The 14,116-nt window shown below is 41.3% G+C and overlaps 1 protein-coding gene across 1 annotated transcript in view; it reads left to right on the top strand.

Moving 5' to 3' along the window:
- The window catches only part of grin2bb (glutamate receptor, ionotropic, N-methyl D-aspartate 2B, genome duplicate b), a 94,622-nt gene that overhangs the window by 48,292 nt on the left and 32,214 nt on the right, over positions 1 to 14,116 (top strand). Inside the window, 3 exon segments of the mRNA XM_044345613.1 lie at positions 5,920 to 6,063; positions 7,668 to 7,938; positions 9,547 to 9,739. Coding sequence (XP_044201548.1) covers positions 5,920 to 6,063; positions 7,668 to 7,938; positions 9,547 to 9,739 — 608 coding nt within the window.

The raw sequence follows: 14,116 nt of genomic DNA, 5'->3' as shown, positions 1-14,116 counted from the left end.
CCTCCACATCAGTTGTCTTTTGCTGTTGTCTGATGGATTGTCTGAGCAGTCAGTGATCCAGCTCGGGTGGATATCTGGCATGTCTGGATTTTGGGCAGCTTTCTTGGCAGTCTGATTTCCCACATGGTTGCTGTATGCGTGTTAACCTATAGTGAGCTTGTTTTAATACTCTCTTCCAGTGTGACCACCCATGTACAGTGTGATTCTAGCCGTACAGAAAGGCTGATAAACATGTATGAGAGTAATAGAAGCGTACAGCATTTTTAGCCATTAACATCTTAATAAGTCAGTTAGCTGGAGCTCAATGTTCAATAGATAGTTGCTTTTTCTCTGCCTCTGTCTGAATCAAGGACCAGTTTAACTCAAAACTTTAAACTTCACATGTGCTGTGTGAGAAAGGAAAGCTTGAATTTCTACATAAAGCCTGGCTGTCTTTGTTTTTTATTAACGACCAGAGACACATGTCCGTACCTGTCCACCCAGCAGGCTCTACAGGTATTTTCAACACTGTCTGATTACAAAACGTAACCGACCTCACACACAGAAAAAGAGACACAAAAGCAGAAGCTTGAAAATTAGGTGACAAACCAGTTTCTGGGGCTCGTGGTCGAGCAGTGTGTGTGATGTGAGATGACAGCCAGGAAAGCAAGCGGCCAGGGAGTCGGGCAGCTCCGGTAATGACACACAGACTGCACCCCGCGGGACTCTTCACACTGCTGTGATATGAACTAATGGAGCTGCAGGACATTATGTAAAAACAGAGTAGTGTAAAAAAGAGGGTGAGGTTGGGAGGGTCAAGAGAAAGAGAGAGGGAGAGAAAATCCTGACACTAATGCCATGTGAATAAAGGACAGAAATTAAATAGGAGTGACGAGGATATGAAAGAGAAAGCAGAATGAGATGATGATTAGCTGTAATCTAAGAGGGAGAAAATGCAGTAAGTAGTGCCCTCACGATCCGTCTGAATAGCAGGTTTGGTCTCACAAGTGATTACACTGCTCACAGCCCACTTTCAGAGAGAAAGAATCAGGAGAGAGCGATGGCGAGACGTAGAGGGAGTTTAGGAGGCTGAAAAGAGTAATGGATACCGTGTGAGTTAGTAAGTGAGAGGAAATGAAAAAGCAAGATCCAGAACAGACGAGTAACCCGGTAATGGAGGAAAGAGGTGGTATCTGCACGTAACATGTCAGAGAGAGAGAATGTGTGACTAAAGGGTCACTTCACCCATCTAACCACATCCAACCGCATCCAACCACATCCAACCACATCCAACCACATCCAACCACATCCAACCACATCTAACCACATCCAACCACATCCAAACACGTCTAACCACATCTAACCACATCCAACCACATCCAACCACATCCAACCACATCCAACCTCATCCAACCTCATCCAACCACATCCAACCACATCCAACCACATCCAACCACATCCAACCACATCCAACCACATCTAACTACATCTAACCACATCTACCCACATCTACCCACATCTAACCGCATCCAACCACATCCAACCACATCCAACCACATCCAACCACATCTAACTACATCTACCCACATCTAACCGCATCTAACCGCATCCAACCACATCCAACCACATCCAACCGCATCCAACCACATCTAACCACATCTACCCACATCCAACCACATCCAACCACATCCAACCACATCCAACCACATCTAACTACATCTAACCACATCTACCCACATCTAACCACATCTAACCGCATCCAACCACATCCAACCACATCTAACCACATCCAACCACATCCAACCACATCTAACCACATCCAACCACATCTAACCACATCTAACCGCATCCAACCACATCCAACCACATCCAACCACATCTAACCACATCTACCCACATCCAACCACATCCAACCACATCCAACCACATCCAACCACATCTAACTACATCCAACCACATCTAACTACATCTACCCACATCTAACCACATCTAACCGCATCCAACCACATCCAACCACATCCAACCGCATCCAACCACATCTAACCACATCTACCCACATCCAACCACATCCAACCACATCCAACCACATCCAACCACATCTAACTACATCTAACCACATCTACCCACATCTAACCGCATCCAACCACATCCAACCACATCCAACCACATCCAACCACATCTAACTACATCTACCCACATCTAACCACATCTAACCGCATCCAACCACATCCAACCACATCCAACCGCATCCAACCACATCTAACCACATCCAACCACATCTAACCACATCCAACCGCATCCAACCACATCTAACCACATCTACCCACATCTAACCACATCCAACCACATCTAACCACATCTAACTACATCTAACCACATCCAACCACATCCAACCACATCTAACCACATCTGACCACATCTAACCACATCTAATCACTCACCAACATGCAGATATACATCAGTGGTGCTCACAACATTAAAAAAAAATCAACAGTCATGTGTCTTTCCAAAAACAACGTCCGTGTGGCTCAGGATAATCATAAAACCATCACAGCAAATACAGATAAAAAAGAAACAATGAGATCATAAATACAAACAATGAAATCTTAGAACACAGCAGATGAAGAAATGAAAAGCAAGGATGAAAAAGTAAAGCTTAAAGATTAAAAGCTAAAAGGTTTCTTATAAAAGAAGATTTGAAGGAGAGATTTGAAAGACATTACAAATGTCGCCTGTTTAACATCAAGGGGCAGATTATGAGTTAATCTGAGGGCTCTAACTGCACCTTTTGTCACCAAAGTCTGTGTCATCTACAGACCTGAACTCTTAACAGTCTTCATTGGAAACACTAGTAGAAGAGGATGATCCAGACAACATGAATGTGGAGAGCATCACAAACCAAATGACTGAAATATCTCCAAAATAAAACCAAACTAGCATGCTGAGATACCACTACAGATAAATAAGATTCATCACTGCATGAAAACCAACGATGTGTTCGTCCACCTGTCAATCATTTCCAACTTCCCTCCTCTGTCTGTGGCACCTTCCTTCAGTCCATCTGTTCCCACTGAACACGCAAAGCTTGAAAAATGGGTCACAAAGGTATGATACAGTTTTTAATCATACCTTTTAAATTCTTAAAACACCTGTCGTGTTTAGCAAATGTTAGTCAAACAGGAGTAAATAGTGCTTGTGTTGGGACTGGGAGTATTTAAGGCCGTTCCAGTGCTCACTGTAATGAAAGAAAACACCATCCAGTGCAACAGTTTGGCTGTTTGGTGTGTTTCTAATAGATTTTGGACAACGATGAAGATATTTGGCTTCACAGGCAATACTTTCTACCAGAATCTGTGAATTGTTGGTTTTGGGATTTGTTGATCATTGGAAAAATCATCCTGTAAAGACATGAAGATGTGTCGGTGTGGTGAACAGATGGAAGCATGGATGATAGGCAGGGTTAAAGGAAAGAACTGGATTCACAGATGGAATAATAATGTCAGGGTAAATTATATTTAGCACTCATCCTTATAATTCATTTCAAACTCAAGCATGTTGAAGCTGAAACGCTCAAACAATGATGGATTTTGATGGGAGTGCGAGGTTAGAGGTGAATGGTGCATTAAGTGTCGCTCATGCGTGAGAATACCTTCATTACCTCCCTGAACAGAGTGGAGTGTATTTACTGTCAGTGAAGATAAAATGTCAGGCACACACACACACACACACACACACACACACACACACACTCTCCGTCCCCCCTCATTTCCACCACTGCCAATCCCTCCACCATCACTTGACACTGCACTGTTATTACCTCATTACAGTGAAAAGTAGGTAACAGATCATTTCTGTCCCTGTGGGTAAAAAAGTGGAGGAAGGGGGGAGATGGGCTTTGATGTTAAGTGAAGGTAGCGCACCTAAGCCGAGGATTGCTCAGTCTCCTGCATGACTAACAAGTATGAGCGATTGCACGCGTGGATGGACACACGTAGTTCACATATGTGTACGCAGGCACACATTGCAAACATATAGAGCGTAGCAGAGCATGTATAGGGAACATGTAGGTTCACAGGTTATAGGTTCACAATTTTTCAAGTCTATCTTAAAACAATAATGAACAAATGAACAATGAAATAGGGCTTTTTTGTTTTTTTGCTGTAATGATTCCTTACTGACCATCAGAAGATCCTTCATAATGACAAAATCCACAGTCCTCCTTCTGTGCAAACATGTATTTCAAAGTTTATCTGAAGCTAATATGAAGCTTCAGCGTCCAAATGAGTCAAATCAAGTAGATATCTTTCAACGTTACAGTCTTTTTAGTGCCCAAGTTCCTCTTTTTGTTACTATACTTCCACCTGCAGCTCAACAGGGAAACACAAAGAGGGAATTTGATGCTATAAAGACTGTAAATGTTGCAGATATCTGCTTGATATGAATAACTTAAATGCATTTCTGCACAAAATGACTGTGTAGACACTGTGGATTTTGGCCCCCATCACTTACTTTGAAGTGGATCTTTCAACAGTTAATGATTAGAGTGAGGAAAACCTCTTTCAGTGTTCAGTTGGACACCTGACTGTTGTTTTAAGACAGTGAGAGATAACTGATTACTGCAGTTTGCACTAATCACACTGTGATGTGTGGAGGACACTTAAAGAAATATGTTTATTTGCTTTCTTTCCAAGAGTTAAATGAGAAGATCAATACAAGTTTGATATACAGAGCTGGAATCAGGGCATGGTTAGCCTAGCTTAGCACAAAGACCCAGGACTGCAGGAAGCTAGTAGCTGCTAATGGTTAATGGGAATCCAATCACATAAACAAATCAACAAAAGACAGCTCAGACAGCTAGCCCCGCTCTCTCCAAATGTAAAACATTTATGGTTTAACAGAGAGTTATATGCTGAACGCAGTGACTGTGCAGCATCCTGAAATGTTATCACAGCAAAGTTGCCAGGTTTCAAACAGAGACTGAAGCCAAAAACTGTATCTGGCAACCCACACTATAGCCGGATATTTTGCCCAAAAGCGCTGGGCGGATGGATAAAATGTTCATCAAGAAATAGCTCCGACACGTCTCCCCCTGAACTCTGAAATTGTCGTTTTTACATTTCTATTTATGAAAAGCTTATACAAACATCATACATTATAAATATAAGTGAGCTTTAGAGGTATTGGTTGGTGTTCTTGTTCATTTCACACAGAACCAGTCTAGCTTTCCTCCCAGTTTAAACACATCCTGACTCCAGCTCTGAGGTAAACAAATGTCTTCCAAAACAAAGTACACAACAGGAAAGTGAAACAGCATCACCCAACACCTCCAGTCGTCTCAGTCATTCACACAGAAGACCTATGACATGATGCTGTTCTCATTAGATCCTCTCTGCCGTGTCGCCTCCAGTCACTCACATTGGGGAATAATCCATCTCGACTTGTGTGTCCTGATGAGTTGTTTGGTGGTTTTACATGGCTGACTGACCTGCCCTTGACCAATCCATGGCAGCAGACATTAAGCTCTTCCTACGTCTCCTCGTCTCTCCATGAAGAAAAACGTTTTGACAGAGTTGTCTGTCCACACAGTCGGTAACCTACATTATATAGTAAATGTCATTGAAGCAGGTGGCTCTGTAGCATGTAGCTCTGTTAGGGCTCCTTGATAATAAATGAGTCACCTTGTCTGTGTTTGAATATTCATAACCAGTGGACACTCCTTTTTTGACATTGCAAGGAGGGCAAAGTCTCTGAAAACATCATAAATACAAAACATACATAAAAAAATATGTCAAACTGTTCATATTGTTCTGAACAGAAACATGAGGACATTTCTTCCTGAGGCTTGCAGTAGCTGGACGCGCTCCATACCTTCCCGTTCTCTCTCCTGCTGTATGACTCATGACCTTGTTTGCTGATTGGCTCCGTGTCTCTGGTTTCCAGGACGACCACTCCATGTTTTTCCAGTTTGGTCCGTCCATCGAGCAGCAGGCGTCCGTCATGCTGAACATCATGGAGGAGTATGACTGGTACATCTTCTCCATTGTCACCACGTACTACCCTGGTTACCAGGACTTTGTCAACAAGGTAAATAAACACACATACGATACAGGAGGTGCATCTGTCATTATATTTATTATATTTATTATTATCACCAAGGTAAATAAGGAATATTATCTGCTAAGGTAAATGTATTCATCTCATAAAAACAGCAGGATACTTGACAGATAATGATTGTTCATTTTTTCAACCATAGACTCAAATAAGAGATTCACATTAGTTATTATTCATTTAGTCATTTGTGGACCAATCACAGGAGCTTTTACACTTACTGTCATTTTCACATGTTTTTCTAAGACAGTGATAAGATGTTTGTGTCTTTTATCTTTTGTAGTTTTGTTTATTTGTGTATCTTTTGCAGTTTTATGCATAAATAACAAAATGATCCTAACAAAGGCAGCCATTGCTGAGGACCTGATTGTCTGGTTTTAAAACATAATTCCAAGCGTTTAAATGTGATAAGGTTGGCAGAGACTGATATAAGTGGGGAGCCGGTTCCATTTTCTGATTGCTTTAATGGAAAAAGGCAGATTGGCCGAACATTTCTTTTTGAATGCAGCCACTCACTGAAGCCTCAGCCTCCTTATCTCCGGGCCTGAGCGCAGACTCTTTCGGGGGGGGGGGGGGGGGGGGGGGGGGGGGGAGAATGGTACGAGATCCTGAATAACTTTGAACATCAGACACACATTTGAAAAGAATAAAAAGTTACAGCAGTGACACTGCCTTGACTTTGAACAAAGTTACAGTCACAATCTGGTTTAAAAGAAGAAAAAAAACACACGTTAAGGTTAAAAATGAGGAGACTTATTGCACGAACTCCTCTAAGGAGCATTTCACAGTAGTCTAATGAGCTTTATGCTGAATGTATATCCACTGTCTCTACTCTTTATGGGGCAATATATGAAAATATATCAACAAACTGATTCAGAGCACAGGTGAATGAAGTTGAGACAAAGCTTAATCCAGTTCATATTTGTGCATCATGAATCTCATTGTCCTCTCTTACTCATAAAAACATCAAGCTCACATAAAAGATCCAAGGTTTCTTTTTCTTCTTTCAATACAGAAGAAAATGAGTGTTGTAATGTGATTTACTACTCACACAGAATGGTTTGCTCTGCCTGTTTTCCACTTTATATAACTTAGTTTGAATCGATCCCCTCCAGTAACATCTACTACTACTCTCTGACTCTCTGACTCCTGTGAAATACAACACAAATAAAAAGATGTCTTTAATCTAAATGCCATACAGGAGTTATGATCTACAAGTGTAAATTTATAGGCAATCATAAAATCACTTCCTGCTGCAGTATGAAACTATCTGTGAATGCTGTGCTGCTGGGGGATTACAGATGCAGATTAAAGAAATAAAATTGACACTATCTCCATGAGAGTGAGGATATAGTCCTTAGATTTGGGAAAAGATATTACCTAATCTTAAAAAAAAAACGAAAATCGACCAGTGCTTCCTACTCTCAGGAGATATGTAAAGACAGAAGAGTTTTGTGATCTGGGAGCTGGAGGAGGAGACATCTCAGTCAGTTTTGTTCCAGTATCTCTCCTCAACAACTGTATGTGTGCAGCCTACACCTTTTTAAAAAAAAACACATCTCTCTCTCTTTCCTGTGCAGATCCGCAGCACCATCGATAACAGCTTCGCGGGCTGGGAGCTAGAAGAAGTCCTCCTGCTGGACATGTCAGCAGACGACGGAGATTCCAAGATCCAGAACCAGCTGAAGAAACTGCAGAGTCCCGTCATCCTGCTCTACTGCACCAAGGAAGAGGCCTCCACTATCTTCGAGGTGGCTCATTCTGTCGGCCTCACAGGTTACGGCTTCACCTGGATCGTTCCCTCGCTGGTGGCCGGAGACGCAGACAACGTTCCCTCAGTGTTCCCTACAGGTGCACAGAAACACGGATCAGTAGGAGGAGTTATTAGCATTAAACAGAGATCTCATGTGCTCAGAGTAGCATTAGCACCATCGCTAATTGAATAGATGCACTCAATTAAATGTAGCATAGAAAGCTTGTTCAAGTTTTTAAATATTAAATCACCGTTGCCAAATTAATTGTGAGGCTTTGATATTAATAATAGTGTAAACAAATGAGAGCAAGCCCCCCCCCCCCTCTTCACTCTCTGTCTGAATCCACTGGTATCATTAACATTTTTCAGTATTAGGACCACTTTCCATAAAGGGAGTTATCTGAAACAAGTTTTTAAGGACAGAGGGTTCTATGTTATATAGAGTGTAACCCTTCAAGGCAAATTTGTAATTAATTATTTTGGTTTATTTACTGTAAATAACTTTTACTGCTTGGTACATCAAGCATCTTCCTTTTAAAATCCAAGATCCAACACAAGATCCCTGATGTTAATCTAGATAAACGTAGATGATATTCCTCAGTAATCATACAATCATTATATCTTTGTCTCTGAATTATGTGTTAATAGAAGTTAAAAGTTTACACTTTAACTTACACATATTTTGAAGCATAATATTGTTGGAGGCTCTGGAGAATATAACAGCCTTTATAATTAGCCTTTATTGTGCAATATCAGCATATCCGTGTATTGTATCATTGATTAATATCAATATCATATTTAACTACTTATATACAGTATAGAGGATATCATCGCATGGTTAAATAGAGTCCAGAGGTCAGAGGTCAATATAACATTGTATTGAAGCATGTTCTCGTCGTGTAATCACACCATGTTGCTGCGTACTGTTCCTGTTAACTTCAGGAAACTGAGTTTGTAACTTGTTTTGAAGTTCATTTGGTTGCAATAAATTGATATTTTTACAGCGACTCATTATCTAATATTCACAAAAACCACGAGAGCAACGTGACGAGCTTCACTTTTCTAATAATAGTCTGAACCCTCGGATGTTGTTTGGTCTCAGTTCAGGCAGGAAACACCTCACCTTGTTTTGAAGTGGCTCTCGCTCGCACCCTTCCACTGACCAAACACTTTATTTGAACTATGAACTATTTGCTCGAGCAGGTGACAAAACATATCACACTTTAACACGTGTGAAACCAGTAACAACAGCGAGGCGCTCTGAAAACGCAGGTTTGTCTTTTTCCAATAGATTTACGCTGCAGGTTTCAAATGTAAACACATAATCCGAACCAGCCAGTGGAAATGAAAAGCCTGGTTGTTTATGGGTGTTGACATGTGAGAGCCAAGCAGAACATAATGAGAGATTGTTTTCATGTCTTATTAAACCAGTATGAACATTTTTAAGAAAGTAAGCAGCTCCACTCAGGCTTGGAACAAATGAAAACATTGTAGGTATGATTAGGGTTTGGCCTCTTCGAAAATGCTTTAATTTTTGATATATATATCTATTTTTTATATCTTTTCCCCCTCCAGCTATTTTTCATTGTACTTATCCTCCCTCTCTTTCTCTTCCCCTGCTTTTAATCTTTCTCCATATTTCTTTCTACTTCTTTCCTCTGTCCACACATCCCTCACCTCACTCTGTCTCCCTCTCTCTTTCCCAGGGCTTATCTCGGTGTCGTATGACGAATGGGACTACAACATCGAGGCCAGGGTGCGTGATGCAGTGGCTGTCATTGCCACGGCGACCTCCACCATGATGCTGGACCGGGGGCCGCACACTCTGCTGAAGTCTAGCTGCCTTGGGACACCTGACAAAAAGAGCTCCAACACCGGCCACTCCAAGGAAATACTGAAGTGAGTCGATGCTGGCGGGGGGGGGGGTGGTCGGGGGCAGGAATGGAAAAATGTACAAATATTGGTAATGGACACTTAAAATGTGTAGTAACTGAGCAAATGTTTGCTAAACCTCATTCCAGAAAAGCAACTGTCCAATCATAGCTGAACAGAGGATACCTTGCAGGGCAGGACTGAAGCGGTCTGTAAGGGTCTGTAGTCAGACTGATACTTCTTTTAGACTTTCCAAAAACCCCCAAGAAGATAAGACCACCATCAGCAAAAGAGTTGAACCACACTTAACTTTGGCCAATCACATGCATGCAAGCACACATTCCTGGTGGATTACTCTGTAACGTGAACGTTGTGATGTCACTGTGACAACTTGTCTGTTACTACAAAACATCTGATAAGTCTTTGAATGCATTGATCTGTAGCTTCAACTCGACTTCCTGGATCGTGTTTCGTTATATCGCCGGCACTTAAACAACGCGCCCCCACCAACGCAGGCCCTTGCTCTGTTTTAATGCAGTGCTGTTCTCAGTCTGAACGCAGCCTAAAGAATGGATTCAACGGTGTGTTTATCTGCTCTAAAGTAAGCCGCAGTCGTTAGCATGCTTGGCTAACTACCTGATGTCTTACAGTCGTAACTGAGCGTTATTTCCAAAAGCAAGGGAACCTGACTGATACATTTTAGGGCTGATTTTAACTTATTGCAGATAAATCAAGTAATAGAAAGCCAAATGCATGTGTCTGAGTTATTTTATTAGCAGTGTTGCTGTTGTGTAGTTTGTTTACTGGGGAGAACTGGGATTGCAATGTTGGCAACACACTAATCCCTGTGAGTTTAGTGAAAGCATCACAGCTGAGCTAGTCTCAACTGTCATCTTCTCACACACTCAGCAGCGCAGCCTGTTGACTAATTTGATTTTATATTTATGTGTGAGACGGTCAGTAAGACAGTTCTGGTTTGTTTCCGTCAGTTTTATTTGTGACAGACGCTATAAAACACATTTAGTTCCTAGTTCAGTACATGTTAGTCCAGTTACAGTTGGTGCACAGAAACCAGTGAAATGAAACCTGTAGTTTGTCTTAAAGCTTTTAAACTGAGGCACAGTCCCCTTTACTGATGTCTGATGGGGGGGGGGATTGACTTGGTATTTCATTATACTTCATAGTATCACTGGAAACAATAAAAAGTCAGCTGGAAACTGAGTTTTCAACTACAGAGTTGAAGTGTTAGCGTTAGCTTATACTAGCTTGCTACAGCTGATAAAATGAAGTGTTAGCGTTAGCTTATACTAGCATGCTACAGCTGATAAAATGAAGTGTTAGCGTTAGCTTATACTAGCATGCTACAGCTGATAAAATGAAGTGTTAGCGTTAGCTTATACTAGCTTGCTACAGCTGATAAAAATGAAGTGTTAGCGTTAGCTTATACTAGTGTGCTACAGCTGATAAAATGAAGTGTTAGCGTTAGCTTATACTAGCGTGCTACAGCTGATAAAATGAAGTGTTAGCGTTAGCTTATACTAGCTTGCTACAGCTGATAAAAATGAAGTGTTAGCGTTAGCTTATACTAGCGTGCTACAGCTAGTGACAGTTGCCGTTTCAGCCGACATTAATCCCTGCTTGGCAGCTAGAAATTAAAAGTCTGCTTTTGTTTACTTTCATATGAAATTTAAGACCCATTGTTTCAAAAATAACTGAATTTCAAAACCTGCTGTCATTATCATTGTAAACTGCATATGTGCTGTGAGAGAATGGAAAGCATGACGAGCGTAGCAACAGTAACAAAGGCTGTAAAGAGTTGCTTTACTTGGTATTATCAGCACAGATCCTTCGTCGTCTGAGCTGTAACGTCAGATAAACAATCTGTGTTTTTGATGGAATATTGTTTTGAGTTAAAGCTCGGGTCCAGGAAACATAATCTTTACTGCTGGAAAAAAAGAGGGCAAATGAAAAATCAATGAGCCATGTTCACCTTGTTTTCAAAGCTTTGAAATTTATATTGGTGTACAAATGGAGCAGGGCGTCATGCACAATGCAAGAAGAGAAGAAAAGAAAATGAAATCTTTTTTAATTCACATGGGTCAGAGCCAAAGGAAGCGGTTGGTAAATTAACAGAAAAAAATGTAGTTTGGTTTTCAGTTGCTGAAGCACAGTTTAAAATATCAAATAAATGCAGCACACGTGCAAGCACACACACGCAGTACGACATAATCTACAAATATTCACAAATACTGCACACACACAGACATTCATACAGTACACAAACATTAACAATGTGGACTTCCCTGAGGAAAACCAGAATCTGTTTAAGCAGCCAATAAAAAGCCCAAAACATAAGATGAGCTCTCAGACTTAGAACAACATCTCGTCCTATCTTTATCTTAACCCACAGCCATCTTTAAAGGAAAACATCCTTCTTTTCCTCTTCCTCTGAACCTCCTTGTTTTCCTTTTTTTGGCACATTACAGAAAAGCAGGAGCATTGGTATTCAATAATTAATCCCCATTTAACTTCATAGGGCATGCTTTTACTGTTCACATTGATCGGAAATTCCACAGCTAATTGATTGCTCGGGGACAACCGGATTAATGCAGAAAGAGCCAAAGAACAACAGTAGGATTATAGCTAGCACACATGCAAACACACATGACATTTTACTGCTCTTTGGGGCTTGATCTAATAAAAGTTAAGAATATATTATGTATTTTGCCTTACAAATCTATGCACCTACCTGCCTTTCATTCCCCTTTTTTTACTAAAATGTAACAATTTCTTCAGTTTTTGTTTGTTTTTTCTCTGTCAGTTTGAATTTGGGGGATGTGAAGAACTAGGAAAATATTATGCAACCTCCCCTGCCACCACTGCATTAATCTCCAGGTTGAGGTTGATGTATTACTGTAAATTGTGGTCTTGTCTTTTACTCGTGTTCCTGTTTTTAATATCGGGAGCGCTTATGCGTGCCGTCTAAGATTCCGCCACCAACGGGACTGAGATAACAATAACCCCACAGTCATGAATATTTCAGCCCCCAGAGGGCACTTTGAGACACAGGGTTAGCTCTCAATCATCCTTCAGGCACACACCTGGGACTCTCCCATTGCTCTGTGTGTGTGTGTGTGTGTGTGTGTGTGTGTGTGTGTGTGTGTGTGTGTGCGTGTGTGTGTGTGTGTGTGTGTGTGTGTTTTTCAACCAACCATTCCATTTTTCTCCATTCGACTGAGGGAAGGTAGGGAGTTTGGATGGGTGGATGTTGGTGGTGACTCCAGGGGCTAGCAGCAACCTAACACACACACACACACACACATACTGTACATCCACCTATTCCATCCACTCACCCCGAGAGACAAAAGCAATAATAAGGCCATATGTCTGTGCGTGGTCCTGCATCGCTACAGGCCACAGAGGGCTGCATGCATGCTGGATTAGCATGCCATCCTGTCAGCGCTGATGGACGGAGATGGGAGGCCCCGTTGAGTCACGCTCTCAGATTTGGTTGGGGGCTGCTTGACCTTATGGGGGCACACACAAACATGCATACACCGCAGGCGCTCACACGCGCCAACACAAATAACAACACAAATAAGCGAACACACACACACACACACACACAGAGCTCTAGAGGCCATCCATTGTTTCCTGCCTGACAGAGAGGACAGGAACGCCGGGATAATGAGAAAATGTGCTCCAAGTGGTTTTGGACAAGACACTAAGGGGCTTATTTGTGTGTGTGTGGTTCAGGGAGAGGGATTGTTTTATTATTTGTTTGACTGTATATGTGTGTTTGTGTGTGTGTGTGTGTGTGTGTGTGTGTGTGTGTGTGTGTGTGTGTGTGTGTGTGTGTGTGTGTGTGTGTGTGTGTTGCGTTCAGATTCCCTCTCAAATCCCCGTGCTGATATACAAACGGTAGATATGATGTAAGTGATGATTAATGTTTTGTAGTGAGTTTGCTTTTATGTGATCTGACGAGATGGTGGAGTATTTACTACTGAGTACTGTAGAGTACTGTACTCTGTACTTACTGCAGATGGAAATATTGTTCTTTTTACTCCAGTATATGTATTTATTTGGCATCTATAGTTACTAGTTAGGTTTGAGATTAAAAATATGATGAGCTTATATAATAGATTGTATTTTTAAAGATCAAAGCAGTGCTCGCCAACCTTTTTAGCTGCTGATGTTTTTTAAAAAGCAGCATTTCTATGAATTATTAGCACAAAAGACAGATTTCTCTTTTAAACTTCTCAAATAGTTTTATGTAAATCATTGTTCAAGGGACCCAACCCCCCCCCCCCCCTCCCCCCCACCACCACAAAAACAAAAACAAAAGAAACCCACAAATTTGTGTAGCAGAACTTATTTCTTCTTTCCAACCTCATTAATCTTGAT

Source organism: Thunnus albacares, chromosome 3 (genome assembly GCF_914725855.1).
Source record: "Thunnus albacares chromosome 3, fThuAlb1.1, whole genome shotgun sequence".
NCBI lineage: Eukaryota > Metazoa > Chordata > Actinopteri > Scombriformes > Scombridae > Thunnus > Thunnus albacares.
This window is presented reverse-complemented; position numbering and strand designations above follow the sequence as displayed.